At 42.5% G+C, this 27,862-nt stretch overlaps 1 protein-coding gene across 1 annotated transcript; it reads left to right on the top strand.

Moving 5' to 3' along the window:
• The first annotated feature begins 195 nt into the window (after window positions 1–195).
• On the top strand, window positions 196–27,862 carry SYCP2L (synaptonemal complex protein 2 like). The gene is made up of 32 exons (XM_075706303.1): window positions 196–231; window positions 1,529–1,553; window positions 2,584–2,669; window positions 2,802–2,890; window positions 3,012–3,046; window positions 3,799–3,941; window positions 4,405–4,457; window positions 4,831–4,876; window positions 5,703–5,795; window positions 5,885–5,945; window positions 6,365–6,513; window positions 7,380–7,440; window positions 10,148–10,260; window positions 10,778–10,847; window positions 11,014–11,059; window positions 11,696–11,741; window positions 12,756–12,844; window positions 14,426–14,474; window positions 15,645–15,700; window positions 16,303–16,357; window positions 16,915–17,071; window positions 18,161–18,210; window positions 19,875–19,971; window positions 20,389–20,480; window positions 20,646–20,709; window positions 22,425–22,556; window positions 23,283–23,407; window positions 24,040–24,134; window positions 25,765–25,864; window positions 25,945–26,003; window positions 26,486–26,555; window positions 27,803–27,862. The coding sequence occupies exons 1-32, from the start codon at window positions 196–198 to the stop codon at window positions 27,860–27,862; spliced, it is 2,502 nt and encodes an 833-aa protein (XP_075562418.1).

Here is a 27,862-nt window from a genome sequence, read left to right as displayed (position 1 = left end):
GCATGACTTTGAAGCTCAAGGACTAAAAAAACCCTGTCTGTGTGCGTAAGGTTTCCTCCAGATATATCTAGTTTAAGGATTATTAACTCTTCTTCCCAGGTTTTAACTGATTCTTTTAACTTTTACCTGGTATCTTGGTTTGAAAGAGCAAGAGCATTTGTGACCCTCATCGACCCAAATGAGAATAAATTTTTGATGTTACTTCTTGAAGACTTCTTTGACTCTGCATTGGTATGTACGTGCATTAAGGGGGCAGAAGGGTTGCCTTTATTGGATAAGAAAGCCATTGTTCACAAACAGCTTTCTGTTAAAAAATAAATAGTTATGCAGACCTTGTGTTTTAAGACTGATTCTGGGATGCAGCGCAGGTGGTGGGGACAGGCAGTGCCCAGGAGCCTGCTCTGGGCTAGCATTAGGCTGGGCTTTGATGCACCTGGGAGAAGCTGCTGTGGGGCTGCACAGGGCTGCAGCATTTTCTCATTTTCGAACACAAAGCCAAGTGTTTGTTTTTGCAGGAAAATGTGCAACAAGTTCCAATGCATTTTGTAAATAAAAGCTTTGGTGCTGAAGCCCTTGTTTAAAAACCCAAGTGACTGCCACTGAGCTGCACCTTATGTGCAAATGCATTTGACAAGGCGGTCCTGGCAATTTGTTCCTATGGCGTTTGAAACAGCTGATTTACTTTTAAAGAATAACCTGAACTGCTTACAATTCTCCTTTAGGTTTCTATTTTTAATATTCATAACTTTAAAGGTATTGGAGGCCTAGTGATGTAAATTTTCAGTAGGAAGAATGCTTTTAGCATCTTTCCCCACGCTGTTCCCCCAATCTTGTCAGTAGCTTACTGGAACTGTGTCACTTTGTGCCTCAAATTATTTGAATACTTATGACTCTTTTTAGGAGACTTGATAAAAGATATTTGAGCATAATCAAATTTTCTTCTTTCTCTACTAACAGCATTGAAATTATAGGAAATACTCTATAAATTATTTATTTGTCAAAATCTGATTTCTTCGTCTTCCTGGTCCATTTCTTCCATATGCTTTCACTGTGGGGGATGAAGTGTTGTTTTATTTGTATTGTGGGGTTTTTGTAATTATTATTTTAAATTTTCCTCAATGGACTTTAACACTCTTCAGATATCATAAGTTATGATATCTAGTACTGCAGTGTGTAAACATAAAATGTGTTTTTATGTAGGCCCATATGTGCAATAAAAGTAACAAAGTGGTGCCACGATGTGGGTTTTCCAGGGAACCTGAGGGCACCGCGCTCTCTAGTGCTGCTGAAATCCCTGGGGGAAGTGGGTGCTTCGCTCCTTTTACCCTCCCTGCGTAATGCCAGCCTGTATGATCGGGGTGACCATAGGTGATATACCTGTATTGGGTGGCACTGCTTTTCCTGATGTGGGTACAGTAATGTTTTATGTTATTTTAGCCCCTGAAAGGCTGACACAAATGCCTCAGTGCTTTGAGTACTGCTGTTCTTGGGTTGTGGTGTGCTAACGAAGGCTTCCTTTTTCCATCAGGTGATTTGCCGGTGTAGTAATGAAGGTCAGTATTGGTTTTCCTTTCATTCCTTGATATCCTGAACCTCAGCCTTGGGAGCACATTTCTTAATTCTGCTTGAACTTTATCACCTTTCTCTTCTCCCCTCCACTCCCTAACTCCCTGTTCTCCTTTCTGCAATGTTTTCTTTAAATTCTCCTGCTAATTTCCCTCCAGTTAACTTTCATTAGCATTTACATTGGAGCACAAAACATTTTACCTGTTTCTCTCTGCTTGTTTTAAATATGCTAAAAAAAAAAAAAAATCTCTAGCTGTGGTATCTTGTTTAAATAGTCAGCATCAAGTATTTCACTTGGTCAGAGTAAGTGGTGCTCCTGAAAGGACTTAAGGCCAGGCAGTCTGCTCTCGCACATGTATTCTTAGCGGCTTCAGGGTTATTCCCTTGCTGAAGGCAGCCACCCCCGCAGAATAACATGGTAACCCTGTCAGCCATCCTGACTAGGCAGACGGATGTCTGTTTGTCTTTCATTCATATCAGTGGCAAGATTTTGTCTGTGGCTGCTGCTGGCTTTCCATTAGGGCAGGGGAACAGGTGCTTTCAGAAAGAGCAAGTATCTGTGTGCCCTGGTATCCAGGCTCACAAGTCATGTAAAAATGAAGCATTACATTGTGGGTTGGGTAACTCGAGCTTGTTCATCCTTGTAGCTTATTCTGCTGGGAGCAGAGCAGGCACGAGCATCTTCTGGTTAATACTCTAGTGGTTTGCTCTGTTGACTTTGTCAAAAGCTGTATATTATGGATCTATCTGTTGCGGTTAGTAAGTAGCTTCTCCTTTCTGTACCTATTTAAATAGTTACCCAGGTTAAAGTATCTGGAACTTTTTTTTTTTTTTTACAGAGAAGCTACAAGTTCCCTTTTCTGTCTAGGATTAGATAGTTGTAAGCTTTGTTTGAAACTGAATCCCCAGCTGGGATTTTTTTTTTTCTTTCAACACCACAAACTGTAGTTGCTTCAACTATCTTTTATACGGAGACCAGCTCATTGCTAGCTGTAACCTTTCAAATGATTTTTCTAGGGAAGAAAGAGCTGGTGAACTTGTTTTTACCTGAACTAGGGCACCTAGTGACAGAAGCAAATATTTGCTGTGCTCTGAGGCAGGAGGTAAGACTCCTACTAGGAGAAGAAAACACCAACACATGTGCATGCAAGTGTGTGTAATTAGATAAAAAATGTGAAAAATCATTACTGAATTCTTTCCCTTCTTGTTTTGCCCCTTCCTCTGTGTGGGGAAAGGCCTTGAGAACCCTCAACTCTATACTTGACAGTGTCCCACGGGAGGAGAGAAAGAAATTCCCTCTGTCTGAAGAGATGTGCTCACTCACGTAAGTGGTTTTCCCTCGTACTGAGTGGTTTTCCCTCCAACTCTTGCTGCAGGGAAGACAGTGTTTAGCTACAGGAGTTAAAGTTATTTCCACTTTAACTCATTGTGTTATGTTGTTGCAGGAAAGACCTTGCTAAAACTATACTGGAGGTTGGTGGTAAGAAGTACTTAGTGGTTGTTCTTATGAAGCTGGGGTTCTCTGGCTTTACTTGATCTGCTTATTTATTATAGATGAACTATAATTTAAATTATTTCCTTGTAGATATTTGATTTTTGGGGAGAAAAATCAGATGGTGCTTTAAGAAAATATTACTCAAAAATTGTTAGATGCAATAATGCATTAGTTCTTTCTGGTTAGTATTAGTAATTCATATTAACTAATAAGAAAATATAAACTGATATATGTAGAAAGGTAATTAGGTCAGCTTTATGTACATGTTTACAAAGTATGCTTGCTGTTAGTCTTCAAAAAATAAATTTTAACTACTTTGCCATGATGTGGACAAACTTCAGTTAGTAAGGTTTATAGTCTCTGGAGTGAAATCTTGTTTGTCTTCTCCTAGCTATAATGCTTTCTAGGGCGTTACTGTGGTATGTGAAATGTAACTTAATTGTAGTGAGTTAGTGATGAGGCTTTGCTCTCATCCCTTCCCTGATCCCCAAGAACATCTCCCGATGCACGTGCATGTGTCGTGGTTAGCAGTGCTCCGCACCTCGACCTCGCTGAGCCGGGGGAGCTGAGGATGCCTGGAGCTAATGCCTGGCTGTTAGCCTCTGCTATTTTCCTAGGTGAAACAGAGGCTAGCTCATGAATATGACTGTATAGTATATTTGTGCAAGAGTAGCAATGCTATAACCCTCTGTTAGGCTGAGGGGGATATTTATCCTGTGCTTATGTTTACCATGTAGATTATGACCTTCAGGTTGCCCTTTCAGAAGCACTTTGTAGGTTAATGACAAAAAAATGGAGGGATGACCTTGTTCACCACTGGTTTGAAGATAACTATCTTGCTGAAGCTTTCAAAGAGATCAAGGATAGAGAATTTGAGACGGTGAGGGTCCTTATTTTGAAAACAACATACTTGACAAGTCTGTATAGGGGCTAGTTTTGCTTGAGTTCAGTCAGGATGTCCTTGTGAGAAGTTCCTACAAAACTGATTTTATAAATACATAAAGTTATTTACTTATTTGTGGATGGTGGTTTTGTGTGTTTGGTTTTTTTTTTTTAATCTGGCAAATATAAAATGTCATATTGTTAAAATAGCTCTTATTTCTAAGTTATTCTACTTCTAAAGCATAATTAAGTTAATTTTTGTAGCTTGTTTGGAGGCTTGCTGGTCATAAGTTGGGTCCAACCATTTGTAGCTACTTGAATGTTTCTTCCCCAGTGGCCTTTGGCATCACACTGACTAGTTAAAAGCTTATAACTGGAGTATAAGTTACCCAGCCTGATAAAATAACTCTTTGCAAAGGAAAAGTGGCCTGATTTTTAATAAGATGTCATTTGTCTTGAAGGACTGCAGAAAATTTCTTAACCAGCTAAATGAAAGGCTTGGGGATGAAAGAAGGTAAGCTGTGAACCAGCAGAATAAACTGGTGCTGTCATTACTGCAGAGGGTAAAAACTAGGATTGTAAACTGATTTGGGTTATATTTAAAAAAAAGGGGGGGGGGGATTTACATCACATGTGAATAATTAAGTTATGCTTAAGACAGATTTTATTCATTTTAATGGTAGTTCTTTTGAAAGTAAAATCAATGAAGACAATGCATCACTACTAAAATACTGTATTCTGTAAGCTTCTCCAAGCTTAATTTACTTCTAGGAGTTTATTAATTCTTTTTGGAACAGTAAGATTAGTAAGCAGTCTTAATGATTTTACCTTTCATGAAGTCAGACTCTGATGTTGAATATATCATGTGAAGTCTGCTTTTCTTCCAGAGTCTATTCATTTCCTTGCATATCTGCTTTTGCTGACATGAATGAGGTAATAGTCCTTAACACTGTGACACCTTCCCTGCAACATTACCGCTGTTAAAAATGTTACTTTCTGTGGTATATGATTTTGGGTTGGTTTTTTTTCTCCCTGATTTTCATTAAATAATTTTCTGGAGTGTAGGGTATAACCTTCTGTTCTAGTTGGAAAGTTTGCTTGTTTGTCACTTAGCTCCCAACTTACTGCTGCTGACTTTGCTTTTGGATCAGCTGAATGATAGAGGCAGTGCTTCTCTTCATGGTGATGACAGAAGAGAGGTCTCTAAAAGGAAACAGGAGGACAGGACAACTCTGATTCCTCCGGCAGAGCTGCCCCCACACTGCCAAAAAACAAGATTAACGTGATGCCTGTGTAGGAGAGGTCACAGTCACAGTTACAGATCCTGCAGATTGCTTTACTGGTCTTTAAGTAAATGTATTTGTGACACCATTCCTGACTGTATTGAATCAAAACCAAGTCGATGGAAGCCGGTTCCGCTGCTTCTGCTTATTTCAAGTGTTCAGAAACACAGAAAACTTTCACAGATTCTTTCGTGCCACAAACACGTGAGCATTTGTGTATTGCCCTTCCCTTGGCTGATGTGGAGCCACGCCTGACTCCGTGGGTATGGCTGGGTAGGTGGTAGGCTGGCAACTCACAGGTTAATCCCAACTCTTATTTCTGTAAGTTATGTGTATGTGTGCACACGTCCATAGGACAACTTTTTCCAACTTCACCATGTTAAACTGAGAATGAGACAGCAGTTGTGTGGGTTGTTTTGGTTTGCTTGGTTTTTTTTTTTTCTGGGAAAGGCAGCACTGCTGTTGTGCTTCCCCAGGTGAAGAAGCCATTGGATGAGAAGCTGGAGGAGTTCTGGATCGACTTCAACATCAGCAGCCAGAGTGTGTCTTTCTATGTGGACAGTAATGAGGTAACAGCAAAGCCCTCATGGCCTTGGGTTCGTCTAACGCAGTGGGTGCTCGCTCAGCCTTTCTGACGTGGTGGCTTTGGTTTTCAAAGGGTGCTCTTTGGGACTCTGTGAGGCTGTCAAAAGAAGCAGTCAGCAGTTACAGCCTGAACGGTAAGGTTTTCCAACCAGCATTACCCTCCATTTGGCTGTGGGTCCACAAGACACATGGAGCCAACCTAAAATCTCACCATCACCAGAGTTCCTGTGTCTTCTCCTCCCTCCCTGTTGTGCCCTTTGGTCACCTTGCACCAGCTCTGCTTGTTGGACTGTCTGTGGGCCTGTTTAGGACAATAACCTACCCTCCCTACCTAAGCAGGACATGTTGAGGGGTCAGTTTATAGATGTGCTAGGGAACAGCATAGTCACCTAGATGCAATGAGAAAGAAATGGATGAACAGAGTGATTGGAAATCCATGGGCAAGATGTAAAAGAGACTGTTTTTAAAAAAACCTGAACACTTTTTCAAATGTTTTTGGGGTGGTAGACTGAATGTCTTGCTCTAAACAGATTTAACTGTTTTTTTTACACAGAGGATGATGGAAAAAAGATTGTTAAAATTTACATGAAGATTCCTGCTGCTCTTAACAAAACAGAAGTAACAAAAATCAAAATATCTTTCAGTGCTGAGTTTGAAATCTTAAGCATACTTAGAAAAGTCCTGGGAGAAGAAAAAATGATGGTAAGCTCTTAGTATGATATTTTTTTTTCTTTTCTAAACTATATTTTACTTGATATACACTGGGTAAAAACATTCAGTGGTGGTAGGGGTCTTATTTTTTTTTTTTTTTTAATATCTGTTTATTATACATCTGTCTTCCCTTGTGGATTTGTGACTCTCATATAGATATTCTTAGCTTTGGCCTGAAAGAGAGATTGGAGACTTTAGGAAAGAAGTTTCAGGGACTCAAATTTATGGCTTAGAAACTGGAAGGTTAAACTGGTTTGTTAATCAATTCCGTGTGATATAATTAATTTTGCTGAGCTTCTGAAGGAGGAAATAAAGCCTATGGCATTTAATTACATAACTTGAAGTATAAACTTTCTCTTACATTAGCTCAAAGTGTTACATTGCACAGGATGAGCAAATTGTGAACACGAGAACCTGGAGAAGAGACAAAGGGTGCTGCAAGACACAAATCTTAGGTTGACTTTTTAGCTAGTACTTCTAGATTCCAAGTAGAGTACTTCTAAAACCTCAAGATTTTTACAAGCTAATGTGAAAATGCAGGGGGTGTGTGTGTGTGTTTTGTGTTTTTTTGTAAATATCAATATGGTTAATTTTTTATACTTGTCATTCATCCACAGTCCATCGGGTTTGCAGAAAACCTTACATGACAGTAAATAGCCATAGTATAGCAGCTGTCATTTATCCTTGCAGGAGCTGAGACATTTCCAAATGGTCAACTCGGCTAATACCCAATGATTTGCCAATGATTTGTTGTTGGTGATTAACAACTGTTAGTTATGTTAAGTAGCTGACATTACTAGATAAAGATTCTACTTTTTTTAAGGTCACTTTCATATGAGATTAATTCACACCAACAGATAAATGTGGCTGGAAAGGAGTCTGTCCATGCTGAGAAGCAAGCCAGGCAGAATGAAGCAGGTGATTTTTTTAAATTATTATCTTATTTCATGAAATTTAAATGGTTTAGTTTTAAAATTAGTATCTTCACTTGCAGTCCACAGCTTGCAGTTAACCACACTTTAAAAAAAAAAAAAAAAAAAGCAACCCTCAAACTCAACCTTCTACTGTTCGTATCTTGTGAGCTTGGTAACTGGTGTTCATGGCAGAACAGGGAGGGAGGATGGGGCACCATGGCCACGTGCTGCTGGGATTGCATGGGCAGGGGAGCCAGCTCATGGAGGCTGGATTCCTGCGCTGGCAGGTAGCCTGGCAAGGCACATCTCAGCTGCTGGCAGATCTCTCGTATACAAAGAGTGTGCAGTAGTGTTTCTCCACCTGCAGGTGCAGTGGGATGCACCCATCCAGCCTCCCTTGCTTGCCCTACGCATGGTTCCTGGTTTGGCTGCGCTGTGTGGGTGCCTGTAGGAGACTCCCTGCAGGAGGGGACGGTGGCATGTGTGTGCCCATGGAAGTACAGGTCCTCTGATGGACCAGCGCTTGCACCTTGGCTCTTAATGTGCTCTCCTCTGTGCAGTGGGTGCGTGTGTGGTGGCGTAGCCTCTACCAAGGCTTCCCGCAGGGAGGTGACTTCTGTTTCTTTCCAACAACGTGACATGATAGAGAATGGTGTGCTCCGGTCCTGTTACCCCACACAGAGTGGATGATGCATCAGAGGTGCCTGGTGCTGTTGTGGAAGTGCAGCTGAGGGAGCAGAAATGCTCACCCGCAGTCCCTGTTTGTAGAGAGAGATGAGCAGTGGCACAGCTCCTCTCTGCAGGAGGTGACCTGCTGCTGTACGCAGGGGCATTGCGAGTGCTGCCATAAATGCCTCATGTCGCAGGGCTGTCTCTGCGTGTGCCCCAACTACGAAGGTAGCTGCGTGCCTTAAGGTAGGAAAGGCTCTTAGCTGGACCTGGAATAGCCATTATTTCCTTCTTCTTACCAGCCTACAGCCAGTGCTTTGTATTTCTTTGAACTGGGCACATTGAATTTTCTGTGATCAAATGGTCGTGTTTCCCGTGCTGTCAATGAACATCTCCTGCAAGATGTTTCCTTCCAGGATGATTGGGCTGAGTTTAATTTTGTTCCAAATATGATAGATGTCAAGGGAACACAGAGCTCAGGCTCCGTGAGAAAGTACAGGCATGATGCTTGGGTGCCTGACCCAAAGGAAGGCCGAAGATCAGCAGTGGTCTGAGGGGAAGAAAAAGTAGCTCCTTCCTTTCCCTCTACCCTGCTCTGAAGAAGTTCTGTAAATCCCCACCAAGGCTGTGACCCACAGTTTGAGGAAAAGCTGCTTTCAGCACAAAAGCAAGACATGCATGATCAAAATTGCTTTTAAACAGGAAATACTTCCTTGGCTCAATTTCAGTATCAAATTATTTGGGAGGTGGCTTTTTTCTGTATAGTGATCTCTTCTCTTTGAAGGCCTGGGGTATGTCCTTGCTGCAAAATTGGCTGTACTTCAGTTTTTAAAGTGATTATTTTTTGTGTGGATTATTCCTTGGTGTAACTTGCTTAATAGATCTTTCTGGGTCTTCTAAGACAATGAACTCCCAGCTCTCTAGTGCTACCACCCACCATCTCGGAAAATGAATCGCAAGTTTTGAAGAGCCCTTAGGTTAGGTCGCATTCTTGTGCCTGTGCTAAAAGCAAATTTTTACTTTCCTCTTAGTTACTGTGCATTTCCGATTCCTCCCGGTGACTACCCAAAAGAGCTACTTACAGATCTAGATGTCTGAGATAGTAACTTCTTCAGTAGTCCTCCTCATTTCCCCCCCAGTTACAGCGCAAAATGAACTAGGATGGGAGTCCTCCAGATTCTGGAGGTGCAGGTGAGGGAGACACTCCTTCTTCAGTGTCCACCATGAAGCATACACAGAAGTACAAGGTTGGCACTACTACTTGGAGCAACCAAGGAGTACAAAGGGCAGAAGGTAGTTCATCTGTAGTGAAACAGCTTTTGCAGTGGCCGGTAGAGATTCAGTGCAGGGAAACAGAGATGGTGGAAGGTCCTGCTGGTCTGTTGCTTTAGCCAGGCACAAAGGGTCATTCCATGTCTTCCAGAGAATCATAGAATCATAGAATCGTTTAGGTTGGAAAAGACCTTTAAGATCATCCAGTCCAACCATTAACCTACACTACCAAGTCTACTCTAAGCCAATCAAGGGTAGACTAGACTAAACCATGTCCCGAAGCGCCATGTCTACCCGTTTCCTGAACTCCTCCAGGGATGGTGACTCCACCCCGCCCCCAGGCAGCCTGTTCCAATTCTTGACCACCCTTTCCGTAAAGAAATTTTTCCTAATTTCCAACCTAAACCTCCCCTGGCGCAGCTTAAGCCCATTTCCTCTCGTCCTATCGCTAACTACATGGGAGAAGAGACCAACACCCACCCCAGCAGAGCTAAGAGTCAAGGTAGCAATAAGGTAACGAACTTATACATCTTCATACAGTATGAAGTGCTTAGAAAGGGATAGGCTCAAGATGCTGTTTATTTAGCAGTGCAGTTCTGCACTGGGTAATTTGGAGATGCTTGTTGTTTTTGTTCTATTAAACATGATCTTGAGACGTTTGTGCCTAATACTGTTACACTTTTGTGAAAGTGTGTAAGAATGGGAAGGGAGGGGGATGAGTGTGTGTTCAGTTACTGCAATGACATTCTCACCCCGTTGCTGTTCTGCAGTGACATCTGAGTCCACTGACCCGCAGAGGAGGAAAGATCCTTCAAACTCTGAAAACATGGAGACCCTATCGGACAACTTAGCCTCTCAGCACAGCCAGCAGTTAACAGGCACCGTAGCAGTAAGTGTTTGGTGTATGGTGAAACAGTCCTTGTGCCCTTTTCCCCCCTACTCCAGTCTGCTTTTTTTACAGGTGTTTTTATATATTCTTCTTCCAAAGAAAACTATTTTGTACCCAGATCTGACAACGTTTTCAAACTCCATCTTGTGTTGGTGGGAAGTCAGTACAAACACTTGCCTCCAGAGCTGCAATTTTGGCAAAACTGCTTTAAAAAGAAAGAAGACATTTTACTCCCTATTCTAAGGGGATGCTGGGATGCTCTTAGTGAGAAGCTCACCATATCACTTATATGCAACCTAAAATGTTTTTATGAGTGGCTAATGATGAACTTGTCATCCAGCTGTTGCCACAGGCTACCACTGAAAACCCCTGTTCCAAAAAAAAACCCCCACCAACCCCAAACAAAACAAAAAAACACCCCAAACTAAAAAACCCCAAACCAAAAAAAACCCCAAACACTTCTTTATTGGTGATATGCATGCTCTGTTTGTGGTTTCATGTCTCCGAGCAGAAAATGGTTAACTCTGGTGTCACCGTGACTACAGTGAGCCAGCAGACTGACATGGAAGATGCTAACCAAGGCTCAGGTCAGGCATGTTTCCCTTCAGTTCCTTAAGTCTGACCCAGTTAAGCATCACCCAGGTGACATGGTGAAGGCTCTGCTTTTGTGGGCCTTACAGCAAGAGCAGATAAAGTGCTTAATAGTAGCTCCAGAGGGTGAAGCTGTAGTTTCCTTGCCTCCTTCAGCAAAAAAGTCCAAAACTCCACCTCCAAGGATGAAAGGTAAGCCTAGGTGAGTATCTTGCAGAAGAAGAGTTGCAAGGTGGGGTTTTTTCTGGTTTTGTTTTCTTTATTTTCCCTCCCCTGGGGTTTTAATGCACTGACTTTGAGGTTTATTCCATCAGTTATTAAATAGAAAAAGATTCTGTTTTGCCACCCTGGCTAGCAAGGCTGGTTGCCCAGAGTTACAGTACTTTGGACTTGCAGAATGGTGATATTTGGTTACTGGCTTGGCTGCTACTTTGGTGTGACTTTTTCTCTCTCATCACTGATTTAATCTAAATAAAAGATGAGCGTACAGCTGTATTACAGAGAGTTTAGCTGTGTAACTGCAGCTCACCAGATATGTAGCTACTCATAATGACGACCATGACTTTTGTGAAAGACCATGTGAATTTGAGTTCACCTTGGCATTAGTAATACCCTTTTTTCGGAGCTTTGCAGGACAGCATTTCTTACAGTTAACAAGCTGGACTTCTGTAGAGCTACTGATTTAGCTTTCTTCCCTATACACCTTTTAAACCACTGCTTTGATGCTAATTGGTGCAAGTTTTTTTTCCCCTCTTAGTACTTCACAAACTGACCCTTTAGGCTTTAAATGAACAGCCCCTCAGCACTGCATTCCCCTCATGTGTCTTCTTGTCCCCAGTGAGACACCCCTAGAAGAAGAACCCATGGAGGATTCAACACCAGAGGTATGTTTGCTTTGAGGCCCACCTCAGTGAAGAGACATGGGGCAGGGAAGAGATGCTTTGGTGGAGCTGCAGAAGAAAGCTAGGATGGGTTGACCCACTCCTGCCCTTGAGCAGTGTCCCGAGCCGAGGTAGTGTCATATCTGATGTAACGTGCCATTTAGCACCAGGAGCGAGCTGCAGAGGTAACAGCTGCCAACCTCATTCTATAGGGCCCAAACAAGTAATTCAAGCTCAGCTGTTTATTCAGTGTATATATCCCCTGGCAGCGGTGTACTGTGCTTCTGTCCAGGAGCGCGGCGTGCGGGCAGCCAGCCTGGCCCTGTGTGCGACAAACTCGCATGTCACAAGACTTAGGTGCAGTCTGCAAGAGCAAAGGTTTGCTTCCTGAGGGGAAGCAAGTCTTGGAAGTCTACAGACATGTTTGTCCAGCGTTGTATCCGAGCTCTAATGGTCCTCCCACACTAGGTCTGTTCCCATACTCCTGGCATGGGAGCTTGCAGCCTGGGTAAGTTAACAAGTAACAGAGCCATCTGTAGTTGTGTTTCTTTAGACAACTTGAGCACTTGGAAATTTCTACTGATGTGTCCAGGTATAAAAAAAATCTATGCACTACACAGGAGGAATTCCCAAAGCAATAATTTTAATTTGGAGTAGGTACTTAACTTATATAAGAAATCACATTTTAGACTTGTTCTTGGCTTTACATTTCCAGGTATTAGTTTTAGAATTTTTTTTTAAAATTATTTTTTAACTGATAGTTCAAAGGTTTTGTAACACTTGCCCACTGCACAATGAAGTCAGAGCTTCTGAACTACTACTTTTGGTATCCTCACCTCCGTTGGCCCCCTAGCTTCAGCTCTGAGAGTCCCATACTTTCTGGTAGGAAAGAACTGCAGGAAACGGCTGTACCTGCACAGTTGTTGTGAAAGGAGGAACGAAGTTTCCTGGCATGCCTTATCTCTGCTTTCAGCAGGCTCTAGGATAAGAACATGACTTTGCGTGTTGTGGTTTTAGATCCTGCAACCCTTTTCTTTTCAGGAGGATGTTACCTGGGAAAAGAGAAACAGAAAAAGAAGTTTGGCCAAGCGGAGGACTGAAGGCAGGTATGACACGTGAGCCCTGTGCCCATGCAGGGACTGGTGTACCAGCTGATTTTAGACCATTTCTAGCACTAATGGGGGGAGGGTGTGTCCATGGGGAGGGCTGTCTGAACGGAACAGAAAGCAAAACAAGCAGGAGGCTATGGAGGGTCATAACGTGTCTCAGTGGGAACCTTTGGGTCCCCAAAGCAATAAAGACTTCAGAAGCTAACCCTAGTCTGCCAAAAATGCCCTCACCTCTGTGATACCATGTCACGTTGGCTTTTCCATTTTTCCTCATCTATCCATAATCCTGCTATCCTCCAGTAAGTTGAGTTATGAGTGGCAGCTTCTTTCACAAATACCTGAGCTTTTTTGGGTATTGTCCTAGTTCTTTAGCATCACATGTCCTAGAGTTTCAGGATGGTCTCTTTCTCAGTTTGTCCCCGTACATTGGTCTGCTCATGTTCAAAGCCAGTGGCACTGTGGGCAGAAGCACTTGAGGGTTTGAGGATGGTATGCAGTCTGTGGCACTGGAAGTCTGTGTTGTTGCACCCTCTTCCTGCGTTCTCTGCCAAGTTAGTCTGCTGCTGGGCAGGGAGAGCAAGTGGACTGCACGTGAGGATCTCTGCTGTGGTTCTGGCTGTTCCAGGGATTCCTTGGGCATCCTGCTTCAGTCTGCTGACTCTTAGCTTAAAAAAAGCAAATGTTTAGATGATTTTTTTTTTAATTGCATGTAGATAAGAATGGGAAAAACTGATGCCGAACTTCGTTATTACCAGAGGTTCTGGGTTTTAAGATCAAATAACTTGATGCAGCAAATACCGGTGGTAAAACGGGAGTAGAGCTGCAGAAGTTCGAGGTGGAGAAGGTGGTCTTAGTTCAGTCATTTTGCTCCCTCTAGTGTTTCATATGAAAATGAGCATTTCTTTCCTTCAGGAAGCTTTAACAAGAAGAGCTCAGTTCTTCAGTCTTCCTATTCTTTCACTAGTAAGAAGGGGACAGTGTACTTACTGTATGTTGAGCCAATAATTCTAGGGTTTTTTTAAATAGTTACGATCTGGAGAAAGAAATAAAGGTACAGTTAAGTTTAAATGTTGAAAGACATGAAAACAAAATCTAGATGCATACAGAGAAGTGATTAGAGAACAAACATTAAATGTTAGAATTTTCAAAAGGTAATTAAATGTTTTTTTTCTCTTAAATGCTTCTGAAATTATCTTTCCATTCATGATTTCTTCCTACGACATACTATTATTGGTGATGTGGGAACAAAACGTCCACTACATAACCAGGGATAGGCTAACTTGTATCTTCTGAATATTTCTCTTAAAATTAAAAAATTTACATTTGAGAGAGTGAGAATCAAGACAGACAAGAATAAAGACTAAGTAGGAAAGGGACAAGTATTTTTTTTTAAGAAGCTGAGGAAACAGCATTTTTTTTTTTTTAGGCATATAAAGTGTCTGAGTGTTTAGTGCATAATAGAGTTTATAGGGGAGGGGAGTGGAAACAAACCATGTTATCCCCCCATATTCTCAGTGAAGTTCTAAAGGGTGACTCTTCAGGATTGTATGTCACTGCCACGTATATGTTGTCTTGCAGGAAGGAAATCTATGACTTTGAAAACTCGGACTCTGCAAGTCATGAAAAGGTAAAGTTGAGACAGAAGCTGTCAGGAGATGTGCTAAGGTCCCAGCTCAGCAGCTGACAGAGAGTGGTAACTTGAAGCAGGGGATATCTCTTACTGCAGAAATGCAGTGAGGATGGACATGCTGTTATAACAAAACAGACAACTGGGGATCTAAGGTTCATGTATTTCTATATAGTGCTATACATGGAAATATTTTTTCGGGGTGGGGAGAGCGCTCATCACTTCTTGAGTCTTGTGGTGTGGGTACTGTATGATAAAACCAACTACTATAAGAATTTGAGCTCTTGCTTGAGTGAGGCTGTAGGATATCTTTGCCATTGAAGGTCAACCTCTGTGTTTTACTGAATACTGAAAGCAGATTGCTGAGCATCCTTTGCTTTGTACTCCTGGGCTAAACCAGAAGAGACTGAAATCATTTTTAAGCCACACTTGGCACGTTGGGAATCCCTGCTTAAAGCCAGTCATTGCAAAACTGTTGTTGGAAATTCAGCTTGACTTATATTTGCAGGCTGTTGGAACAATTGAATAAAAATGAGTCACTCCGCTTTGAAACTTTGACCAGAGCGGGTTTTCCCAGGAAGCTGAAAACTTGCTCCTGATGGCTACTGTCAAGGTGGCTCCACCGTGCAAACCCTTTGGCTTTCAGCCTCTTCCCTGGTGCAGGTGCTGTCACTGCTGCCTGTTAGTTCAGAGGCTATGGGTCCTTAAGGGGACACTCCAAATCTCTGTTATAAGCTGGGCACCGTCCAGTCCTTGCTACTGCCACTGGGTGTCAGCATAAAACCCTGCTTCACGGTACCCTGCCCAGTGTCCCAGCAGCCCTGTCCAGAGGCTGTCCAGGTACTGTGTGCTGCACGTACAGTACACCGCTACTAGTGGTGCTACTGCTTAAAATGACATTTCTCATGATGTTATCACTTAAAATGAGCGTTATTCACAAAGCAAGGAAAAGAGAATTTAACTGCATTTAAGACGACAAATGTTCGTCTATTATAACTTATGGCACTGTTTCAATCAACAAATCCCACTCCATTAAAAAAAGTTGATTTTCCATGCCGGGCTCGTAATCCATTCTTCCTCTAGCCATTTTGATTCCTTGATACAGTTTAATTTTGTAGATTATTTTACGGGGTAATTAACCTTTAAGACAAATACCTGCTTCTGTTTTAGGTTGCTGAAGCCAAAGGGAAGATTCTTGGCCAGAAAATTTCTTCACAAAATCAGAGGTACAGGATTATATGTGCACCATTTATGAACCTTTTGCTCTGTGAAAGGAGTTCATTGTCTTCAGTTAAGCTGTTTTAAGTTGGGATCAAAAAGGCTGTGTGATATTTCTGATAAAATAGTTCTGTGCTTAGCTGCTGCAGTATCTGTGGATGTTATCAATACTAATATTTAAACAGTATCTGAGAAAGAGAATGACTCCTGTCCACTTTGACAATAATAAGTCTTTAACTTTTAAACATCTCTCTTTCCTGATCATATGCCTAAATTACTGATTTAATTTTTGAAAAATGCTTAAACCCTCTGTCTTGCTTTGGCCGCCTCTACTTATAGCAAACTGCCAGGGACTTGCCACCTCTAAGTATGTAGCCTATTTTTTCTTCTAAAAGGTGCTCATTTCCAGGTATCCCCAGACTGGTGCTTTCAGAAACCAACCAAAGAAGAAAAACGTGGCTAATGACTGTGCATTAACAGTTTGGTTCCCCTGCTGATTTCTTAAGGAGCCCCCTGCCATCGCTCTTCAGCTGTGCCCCTTCTGCACTGGTGTGATGTGCTATTGCAGTGTCTGCTAGTCTAACTCTGGTCTTTATGGGTTACTTGGCAGGAGTTATGAAACGGGAAACAAAAACGAGGAATCGAATAAGCTTGAGAGGAGGCCGGTAGGTCGTCTGTGCTTTTTCATCCCTAGAGCCGTTGATTGCTGTGTGTATCTGCCTGTGTGAGTCAGGTGCACCCTTAAAGAGGCTGAAGTTTAAGGCTTACCTGGTGTGGAGGTGGAGGAATGTGAGCCTGGGAGCCTCAAAATAGCCCATTTGTTGCTACTGAAAGCAGTACTCTGGGTGCACCAGGACTGCCAGACCAGCGAGTGAATGTCTGTGTTCATTTTTCCTCGCTGTGCTCTTGGCTGCAGCTCAGGCATGCTGAGGCTTTCCTCCTTGTGAGAGCTTTTTATCTGGATGCAGGAGGGAGGGAGAGATGAGGACAGAGGATGCTGCAAAACCCACAAGGCAAAGGGCATGCACCTGCCTTTTGATGTTTTTATGCTGCTGGTTTCATAGTTAACTGTTGCTGTTCTGGCAGATTTCACAGCTTAAAATACTTGAGGTATTGTACTGTGGGGAGGAAGAAATGGAATAATTTGGTAGTAAATAGGGGCCTCTGGGTGGATGGAACGAGTTGACTGAGCACCAGGACTCACTCTTAATAGTGCCTTTAGTCCAGTTACAGGAAACATCTTTTCTCTGAAAGCAACAATGAAAATACAAGCACTGGTCAGAGTGAAAAAAGCTGGATCCTTGACTCTCAGAAACGGTCACTGCCAAAATCTCTTGACTACACCCGAAAAAGACCCAGGGTGAGAAGTAAATTAAAAGGTAAGCTTGGTCCCCTGTTGACACTTAGCTATGTGCAGCGTACTGTACTGCAAATAAGGAAATGGCTGATGATGGTTTGAGAAGGAGGATTTGGCTGAGTCCTGAACTGAGTAGGAGAGAGCAAGCTCGAGGCTGGCAGCGAGGGGTGCCCCATGGAGGAGGTGCATTGCTTATCTTTGTGCTCCAAGAACCGGGCTCCCATCCCCTTCCCTCCAGTGAATGTACTGGGGTTCAAACATCCAGGTGGAAATTGGGCACCTAAATGTCTGCATGGGTCAGTCCTCTGTGTAATGGGGCTGAAGAGCCCATGGGTGCTGAGCTGATGGCTGCATTGGTGCTCTTGAACACAAGAGGAGGAAGATGTCTCTGGAGCTGCCATACCTCCTCCCTATAACCTTCCCTTTTCATCTCTCCAGAAATACCCTTAGGGAATAATCCTTGGAAAACCACACAGTTTGCAGACCATAGCACGTTGCTTCCCTATTTATATGCCGACAGGCCAGTTGTCCTCCGAGTGATTTACAAAATCAGATGTGATAATCTCTGATAGCATCTTCTGCTCAGGCCTGACCAACAGCAAACCTCCCCTGTGGCTGTGCTCCATGGCTGTGTCGGCTGCTGGGACCTCCAAATTCAAACTAACTTGCCCTGAAAGAGTTGGAATGTCTCTGTCCCTCTCATGGAGGATGATTCTTGCTCAGGTAGCTGTTGGTCTCCGTAGGGGTGAAAAAGCAAAAGAAAGTTGAGGGAGAAATTATGTTTTATACTGTGTTTCCGTGGGGGGAGTTGTTCTCACTCCAGTGCCAGCCCACATGCCCTGGCTGGGACTTGGGGACCATCAGACAAGCTGCTGAGCCTGCCCCTTTTTTTGGCAGCTGTTCTGGATGCAGGGAGTTGTGTACATTTGCACCATTTAGAAGCTTTATTGAAAGGGGTTTTGAAGCTTAATGCAAGTGTTGTGAAGTTTTCCCTTGTAAATGCTTAGAAAGCTGAACTCAAACCTGGATTATTTAGCTGTGATGCAAACCTTAACTTGGTAAGGCCTAGCAGTTACATTGTCAGTAACCAGGTAAGCTTTTCTTCTTGCAGTGCTTCCAGTGTCTTCCGCAAGTAGCGGCAGTGACTACCAGACAAAGAAGGTAAGGAGGTGTCATGCTTAGGTTCCTCTGATTTAAAAACATTACGTATGCAAAACATGAACAAATGAGTGGGAATTAAATAAACTGATGTTATATTTCTTGTCAAATATTCTGATGGACAAGTTTTGCTACTAAGTTGTTGTGGTTTAACCTGGCAGGCAGCTAAACACCACACAGGTGTTTGCTCACTCCCCTCCTCCCCAGTGGGATGGGGGAGAGAATTGCAGGGGGTGGGGGGAGTAAAATTTGTGGGTTGAGATAAAGGCAATTTAATATGACAGAAAAGGAAGGGATAATAACAATATACAAAGCAAGTGATGCACAATGCAATTGCTCCCCACTTGCTGACCGATACCCAGCCAGTCCTTGAGCAGCGATTGCTGCCCCCCAGCCAACTGTCCCCAGTTTATATACTGAGCATGACGTCATATGGTATGGAACAGCCCTTTGGTCAGTTTGGATCAACTCTGCCCCCTCCCAGTTTCTTGTGCACCTGGCAGAGCATGGGAAGCTGAAAAGTCCTTGACTGCATAAGCAGTACTTAGCAACAACTGAAACATCAGTGTGTTATCAACATTCTTCTCATCCTAAATGCAAAACACAGCACTATGTCAGCTACTAGGAAGAAAATTAACTCTATTCCAGCTGAAACCAGGACATAAGTGTTGCTAAGACTATGTTGGTGTACTGGAGGCTGGGGAAACAAGGAGGTCCTAGGAAAACACATGAAACTTCGTAGCAACAACTGTATGTGAGCCCTAAGCAAGTTGTTCTAAAACTATAATATTTATCTGTGATATATGGGAAATTGGGCAGGAATTGGTGTGCTTGGTGTGATGCCTCCCTTGGCTGACACGGGTGTCACTCAAACAGGAATGAATTTGGCTCTAGGGGCATGCCAAGAGCTAGAGCTGCCTATCCAAATACCTGCGGAAATCCAAGCTGGGTCCTACCAGGCTGTGTGCCCATGCTGTCCTCTGCCTTGTCCTGCCAGCCAGCGCCTTGGGAAAGCTCATGTTCTCCTCTGCCTTTTGCTAGCAATTTTCAGGGCTTTTACTACAAGTCCTATGCTCATACTGAGTTCTGGTTCATGCACTGTCCTTCTCCACTTTCAGCTATAGCTCTGGGAAAACTAACCATGGATTATACTGATGGAGGAATTAGTGGACCAGATATACATCAAGCAAAATAAAATACAGTTTACCAATGCCAGACTTCTCTGATGCCTAGCCATTAAGTGCAGTGTATCAAATGTTTTGGAAAGGTCCCTACATAAATACGGAAAGTTTGGGGGAAAAAAACTCTCCAGAACTGGCAGTTGTATTAAAAGATTTTATTTTCCCCTAGAAACCTTTTCTTTTCTTTCTTGACTAAAATGCTTTCATTCTGCTTATGAAAAACTTCATCCACTATACAACTCTAGTGGCTAAAGGGAGAGCTTATGCATGCGTTGAACTTCAGGGCACAGATCTCCTTCAGTGCTGGAGAGAGGTATCAGTATGTTAGGTCTATTTCAAGTGTATCTCTGCTTTTAGTGTGTTTAAAAAACCCAGCCAACCAACCAACCAAAACATGTGTGCCCCTGCCCCTGCAAAACAACCCAAACCCCTACTTCTGTAGTAAAGTTTAAATAAAATACATGCTTAGACTTGGCTTTGTTTTAGCAGGGAGCATCACGGCAAAGAGCTCAAAAGGAAATGCTAAAGAAAAAAAGCACATCCAGCTCCAAGGGAGATGATTTACCTACAGTGGATCTTTCTGGTATTTCTTTTTTAATCTTCTTCAATGCATTAGAAAAGTTGTTTTGATGTGCGTGGGGGTGTGGTGGGGGGTTTTGGGTGTGGTTTTTTTTTAATTTCGCCTTTTTCCTTCATGTTTTCTTCATAAGCATTCTGCCTTGTGATATTTCTTGTAATGGCTAGAAGGGCTGGATGTTGTTTGTAGATAAAGCCTCTTGAGCAGGGAAAACATTAGCTGGGGCTAATGGGAGGTGAAGGAATGAACTTAACTGGCAGCCAGAAATAAAACAGCTTTTGGACAGTGTTTGAGCCACTGTCTGTTCCCTGTATACAGAGATAAAGGAGAGGGTGGTTGTTTCTTTTTTTTCTGCGTATGTCATTAAATTGAGGTTTCTAGTCAATGCAAGATTCAGCCCCTATTGTCTGTGGTGTTTGGCAGACGAAATACTCTCAGAGGAGCTCGAAGGGGGGCCGCTGTCACTTGATGCATCTGCCAAGGGTTATTCCAGTGATGCGGAGAAGGCCACACAGGTGCAGTATGTAGTGCTTAAACTCCTTCTAATCTGCTGTCAGGCTACTTCTCATCCAAAACCAATGCATCATGTCGCTTTGCTTCCTATAACTAGGCAAGTCCCTGGCAGGTTTTCTGCAGTGCAGGATGGGTACATTCTTACTTTGTTGTCCTTCTCTCCTTAGAAGTTTCATGATGCATCTGGCAAATTGTCAAGAGAAGAAGAAAGTTTTAAGCGGAAGGACTCAGGTTTGTTAGTCTTTTAAACAGCTCTTCCATTTTATCAAAGTAGAAAGGGGCGTTGATGGAGTTGTCATTTTCTTTCAAAGACAAGTAGGCACTGAGCTTTTTGATATTTGAAGGATACTTTTTGCATAAGAAATATCTTCCATTTCTCTGTTTTGTATATTGTGACAAGCTAGGGCAAGATGCTTTCATATACACTCTGGAGTTTATCACTAACTGTTAAATCCTGTCCTTGATCACAGGGCAGCTACTAGCATAGCTATTAAGAGCTGGGGATTTAGAAACCCAGTGATCCAAGAGAAAATACGTGAAATAAGTAAAAGAAGCCTGAAAACTAATTTTTAATGATTTGGAAGTGCAATGCAACTTCATTTTAAAAAATAAGCATCTCTGAAAGTTGTTGACTTTATATCTAAGAATATAGATGTAGACCATCATTGTAGGAATTTGGTAAATGGTGACTTGTATTACTGCTGTAGATTTTTTTTTTTTTAGGTAAGTGACATTTAAGGATCTCTCTTTAATGAAACAGAACGCGCACAAACCAATTCAAAACTGCAGCACAGTCTCTTTGTGATTGGAAACAACTGAACTTCAAGAAAGTTGAGCAGCAATGGGCTGTCTTCATCCTATGATGATGTACTTCTGAGAGACACTCTCTTGAAGTTATTGTTGTGGCTATGAACCAAGTCACTGAAGCTGGTCTCGGACAAAAGCATTCCCTTCCTTGTGAGCAGGCTATATTTGTGTTCCCAATATGTCTCTTACCTGTTCAGCATTTGTAGAATATACCTTTGCTGCACCAACATATCTACTTGATTTTGGGGGAAGAGAAGTGCTGAGGACTTAATTTTTATCACTGCTTACTGTACAGTCTTAGAGTGGGAGAGGAGTTGATACCATGTCAAGGCAGAAGTAGGGTTATGTTCAGAAATTTCAGGTGTGGTCTGTGACTGCATTTGAACACTTGTTCTGCGAACCCTAAATCTACTTCAGTGTGCTCCTCACGGTCCGACTGTCCCCCTTTGTCCTGGGCTCCACCATCTTCCTGCTTTCTGCCGTATGCAGACGCCAGGGAGGTGGCTGGTCAAACATTAGACACCTCACTAAGCTCAGAAAAGTGGACAGTGGGACAAAAGGATGATTTTTTGCAAGTTTTCCTTGAAATATGGGCTGCAGCCTCCCTCGCTGTGTTCCTAAGGGTTTTCCTGGGTTAAAAGTCATTGCAGCTTCACTAGAGTTGCCATACAGAAAAGAAGGCTGTTATGCGTATGAATAGCTTTTCTCTCTCCTATGTGTTTATGCAATTTTTTCTTTTCAAGCAGCAGTTTAAATTAGCTCAGGAGCAAATGAACATAAACAGATCATGAGCTTGGGCTGGAAAAGAGAAAGAGAATAAGCTGGGCAAGAATCTTCTTTCTGGTTAGAATAGGGGGCCAAGAAATGAAGTTGTCTTTAAGATGAAGATATGGTAGCTTTCCAGTTATCTGCATAGCACTAGGCAGTCTAGTTGCCCACTTTGGCAAGGGAAGACACTTGCTGGTGAAGTCTTGTCCTGTTTTGTAAGTGTGATGATAGACCCTAAAATGAAGTTTCTGGCTTTTCTGCAGGATTGGTAATTCCAGTGGTGATTTTTGCTTGAGTAGCTGGTAGGTACTGCTGTGTACCTCATGCAAAAGAACAGGTCTGTTCTGAAACACCTTCTGTTCTCTTTCTAGATATTTTAAGCAGCACAATCATAAAAAAGCCTAAATTTTCCAGTTTGGATACAAGTCACTTGTTCTCTGACATTTCCTATAAACCAAAGAGACCTTTTGATTTGACACAGAAGGAAGCAGAGATCCAAACAGGTAAAGTCAGGTTGGCAATTAAGGAGAAGTGCTTAAATGCTTTCAGTTTTTCTTTTTTGATGGAGAAATCATAGTCATGTGGAAGATTGAAAAGAGGTATCTGTAGGGAGGATATCTTCTCCAAAAATCAAAATGTATTGTGGCACTGCCATTGGATACCACATATGTAGAGATATGAGTACAGAAATTTGGGTTCCCTAACCACAGTCCACTTGGGAAGCTGCTCAATGATGCCAGTAATTTGTAGTCTTCCTGAATAGTAATTGTCCAGAGCTATTAAGAAAAAAACAAAACCAAAAAACCCCAAACCCTGAAAAAAGCATGTCGATAATGGACAAAGTAACTGCAAAACACTGCTAACTTCAAACAGAAGGGGGTTAGGCTTTCCTCGCAATGAATAAGTAGAACACAGGAAAACAGTGACTCTTTTTTTTTCTTTTTTTTTTTTTTTTTAAATTTATTGTGCTGTGCTTTTGCCTCATTATCTGTAAATGTGTTGCTCTTTGGTTAGTATCGTGTCTCTTCCATGCTGCTTTCTAACAAGTCTTTCTCAATGCATTTTGGGGCAGTTTCCCTCCTGTTCGTGAGCTCTAGAAGAGCAAGACTCAAATTTGAGCTCTCTAACAAATGTTGTTCACATGAACTACAAACCCTTCAGTAACATGAGGGTTTATATTCCAGTAAGCCCTACAGCATAGTACTGACTTGGGATACGCTTTCTCCTAGGTCAGGAAATGGATGATGGTGTGGATGATGTATTTTTTTCCAAGATGCTCTATGAAGACTTCAGTGATTCAGGGGTGATTACTGCATTTGAAAGCTTTATCGGCCAACTAAAGAAATTGTTCTGGGTAATGTGCACTCTCTTAACATGTGCACCGTGTGGAATTTTCTCAGAGTAAATGAAATTACCTTTTTATCACCAGGAGAGTTGGTGTAAATATCCCATATATATTTTGTGCCCAAGGGCAGATTTGTACTGGATCAGCACTTTGTATTACCATGATTTTTTTTTTTGAGTTGGTGTTAGATGTTCACACTAAATTTTTAACACTAGTCCTGAATCAAGGCTGGTCGTGGTTGCATTTACAAAACAATTATGATTAAAATGTACACAGTTTGCATTAATGCTGGTCTGAAGTGGTCCTAACAAAGACCTGGTTTTGTGCAGTTAAGTGTGTTGGAGTATAGGTGAAGTTTGCTTCTTTGCTGGCAGGATAGTATGACCTTGACCTGAATTTGCATGGGTTACACTAGAGGTCTGTTGGTGTAACTAGCGTGGTTGAAAGAAACCAGTTCATATTCGCAGTACCCTGCCTACATGTCATCTCACTTCAGTTTAAATTTAGACTTAAGATGTTTTCAGCTAAGCTGAAAGGCAGCCTGTGGAGGGGTTTGCCTTCCAGGGAAAGGTTTTGCAAACTAGACTTCTAGGTTTTGGCTTGGGCTGTTGCCCATCCCTAACAGCATGTCCTGTGGTTAGTCCCGGTACAAAAAGATGGAGACTAGCGCGCAGAATGCCCTGAGAACTTCAGAGAAGAACGTGTCTGCCCTGCTGAACCAGATACATGAGTGCAGGTAAGCTGTCTGCTGCTGGCTGAAAACACCTTCAGCTTTGTGTAAATTTTGATGTGAAAAGAAATGCCTCTTTGTAAGTGAACCTGACAGTAAGCTACTGCACTCATTATGGTTTGTAAGGCAAAATAGCTTGTGCTATTATTTTGTATGTTATTATTTTCCCTTCCTTTTCTGTCCTATTAAACTGTCATCTCAACCCATGAATTTTTTTTTTTTTCTGATTTTCTTCCCCATCCCACTGCGGAGGGAAGAGTTGAGCGAACAGCTGTGTGGTGTTTAGCTGCCTGCCAGGTTAAACCACAACAGTGTCTCACTCCCTTTTCTGTAAGAAGAGTTTCAGAACTATAGCTCCTGTGATTTACCCTGCTTTTCCTGTAAAGGGAGAGTGGCTGGATTAATTTATGCCAAGCAAGCTTGAGTTAGCAGTTGATGAAGCAGTCCTTAGGCTGTCTTCTGGTTGTCATCAGTGTTCACAAATATGTTTAAAAACCCCCTTGTCACACTTAGTAGCTTCTGTTTCTACATCTTCTAAGAAAGAAGCCAGACTGATTTACTTAATGAAGTGGGAGAGATGAAAAGTAAGGTGTCTGTTATAGGCTCATTTCCATAGATTTTTTCCATGTGCATGAAACAAATGCCAGCTAGTGGACTTTACAGGCACTCACTGGATAGGGCTTTAAGCATGTCATTTTGCTTTACGGGTTGTCAAATTTCTCAGAAGCTAAATTAAAAAAAAAAAATAGTTATGGATTTGTTATAAGCGAAATACAAGCACAGCCTGAGATACGAGTAAATCTGTCAGGCCTCCATATCTACTAGACATGCAGTTTGCAGGATTTAGATCAAATGTGCTATGAAATAATAGCCTTTAAAGTGCAAAATCTCTGGTATCAATAGGACCTCTCTGAGCAGAATTTGCTTGTTGTTAAGGTACATGGAGAAGTTTGTGTTCCAAAAACAAAACCAGGTAATGTTTTGGGGTGGAAGATAAGAGTTGATGGTGGTGAGCTGCTGCCATGCTTTGATGTTATTAACTAAATAACATGGAGCCAAACAGAGCCACAGGATAGTGAGGACAGAGCTGTGCCAAATCTGTCCTACCCTAGAAGGGTAGTTTCTAAAGTCACTATCAGATGATGGCTTGGCATCCCACTGCAAGGGGAAAGGTGGCAAACACAAGCAAATAAGGGTGTTGCTGGTTAAGTTTTAGAAATCACTGGCATCCTGTGGCAACACCATATGTGTATATCAGACCTATGGTAGGAAAACCCATTGGAGGTTATCTGTGCCAGGATGCTGTCTTCAGCTTGGGAAATCTCTGCTGAAATCCCTGGAGGCTGGGAGAGTATGCAGGGCAAGTATTGCACTAGGAACCCTGTTGTATGCTCTGTCCTGGACCTCTGTTACTGGCTGCTATTTAAGACAGGCTATTTAGCTAAACTCACTTTCAGTTTGACCTGGTACAGCTATTCATGTGCTCTGTGACATACCTGAGAACAAAACTGCCCCATGTAGTTCAGCAAGGATGTTTGCTTCTGCCTAAAGGCAGGTTTAATGCTGAAGGGGTTGTCACCTGCCTTGTGCTACTGCACATTAAAGCGTCAAACTTGTTTCTGTTCTCCATCGCTAGGCTGAGTAAGCTGGAGGCGTTCCAGAAGATTGTTGTTGAAGAGCTTGCTAGTCTTGAGAAGGAAACTCAAATCTTGGCAAACATGGAGAAGGATGCAGTGGTGTGTACAATTTCTTGTGTGCCAGCCTGTGGAGGTACCCCTTCCCAAGTAATGGGGGTTTTCTTTGCGGCTCTTTTTAGGACTTCTGGAATGCACAGATGCTCAAACTGAATTCTTTCTGCAACCAGCAAAAGCAAAGGTATGTCTCTACCAGCTGTCCTGCATGCTCACAAGTCCTCTGATGGTCAGAGAGAGCACTAGTTAGGCTGGTGGTACCCTCGCTGGTATACCAGGAAGTATTCTGAACCCAGTATGGCATCTCCACCTGGTGTCCATTGATGGAGCCTTTGCATCCTTGTGAGGGTTTTGAATTGGGACTAAGGTGTAATGAGGGACTCTCTACATGGGGAGCTGTGCAGGACAGGCATGTACTTCAAGAGACCTGTACCAGGATCTGCAACAAGGTGCACCCTCTGGTCACATCTGTATCTAGGGGTCAGGGGAGGTGGAAGGAGGTGATCATTTCCTATATAAAAGATACTGTTGGTGCAAATGCTGGGCAAAAAGCTGTAAAAGGGGGAATCCTCAGGTTCATTTTTATTGGTAAATATCTCTGTTCAAGTTTCATCAGTAAGTACTAACACTTCACAGACAAACTAGCCAAGCTCACTTTTCTTCCAGAATTCAGTCTGGTGACTCAGCCCTGGGTGAAACAGCAGGGAGTCTCGCCGACAGTATCCAGAATACAACGGTACGTGCAGTTCGCAGGCAGCTTTGTATGGGTGGTGGACTCCAGGCTGTGGCCTGACTGATAAGCATTGGAAACGAGAGAATGAAACTGAAGTCCTGGTAGGGTAAACCTTTGGTTAGCTGATCTGTGGGGCTAGTTCTTTGTGGGACCCCTGGTCCTGATGCATGGAAAGCATCAAGAAAGCAGTGTTTGCCCTGTTAGGGACTAGGAAAAGTGGTCAAAAAGTACTTGCCTAAGGGAGAAGGTAAGGACAAGGACCATCAGGTAGTGATGCTTCTCCTGGGTTCATTTCTCAGGGATTCCTTCATCCCAAGGCTGGTTTCTGTGTAGTTAGTGACCCTTAATGCAGTTCTTTTCTGTCACTTTGTTCCACTTGCCCTTGGAGTTGTGCATCTGTGACATCCTGTGGCTAGGAGTTCTGCAGCCTAACAACACCTTGCATGCTTTCTTTCATCTGCTTTTTGGGCCTGGCAACATCTCGCCTTGGTGCCTCCAAGTTTGATTTCTAAAAACCAAATTTATTCATTTACCTTGTATCCCAGTTAAATGTTCTGTTTAAGTTCTTAAACTCTCCAGAATCTAATCACTAGCTTATGCCCTTGTTTTAATTTGTAGATTAAGCTGAATACTCTGTGAACTTTGATACATTTGGTTTCCATCTTGTCCACTCCATCATGTGTGCATGTGTGTTTGCTACTGCTGCTGTTCCAGCTTTTATGTGCAGACCTGATGGCTTTGGGGGTTTAGCTTTCCTGCAGTAAGACTGATGGATTACTATGATGTGTGTGATGCTATGTGTCTGCACTGCACAGAGCTGAAGAAAGCTCCCTGTGTTGAAGGAACAACTATGCCTGCGGTCACTATAGTAGACTGGGCCTGGGATTTTAGAAAAGATGCAGAAACTGGAGGGCTTGCTGCTTTTAGTTGTTAAAGCTGGAATCCTGAGCCTTTCCATAGGGAAAAGTTTCCATTATGAACACAGAGTTGCTTAGGCACACAGGCCTTTCCCTTACCAGAGGTACTCCTGATGAAGGACACCTTTAAAGAGGGGCAGGGCTGAGGAAGGAGCAATTGTATCATGGGAGCTACTCATCCTGCAGCACCTTGTTCCAGGGTGGGTGCTTGAGAATTAAAAGCTGAATCTAAATGTGCTTCTAGGATCTCTGCGGTTTCTTTTCTTATGCAATATAAACATTTGTATAAACTTTTGAAATGTTTTTCATTATCTTTTTTTCCTTTCCCTGCAGTATGAACGCCCAATGAAGAAAGCAGTAGAAAACAACGTGTTCATTGTTCCTTCTGATTAG

Source organism: Pelecanus crispus, chromosome 2 (assembly GCF_030463565.1).
Source record: "Pelecanus crispus isolate bPelCri1 chromosome 2, bPelCri1.pri, whole genome shotgun sequence".
Classification (NCBI taxonomy): Eukaryota; Metazoa; Chordata; class Aves; order Pelecaniformes; family Pelecanidae; genus Pelecanus; species Pelecanus crispus.
Note: the sequence above shows the minus strand (reverse complement) of the source record. Positions and strands in the feature narration are given on the sequence as shown.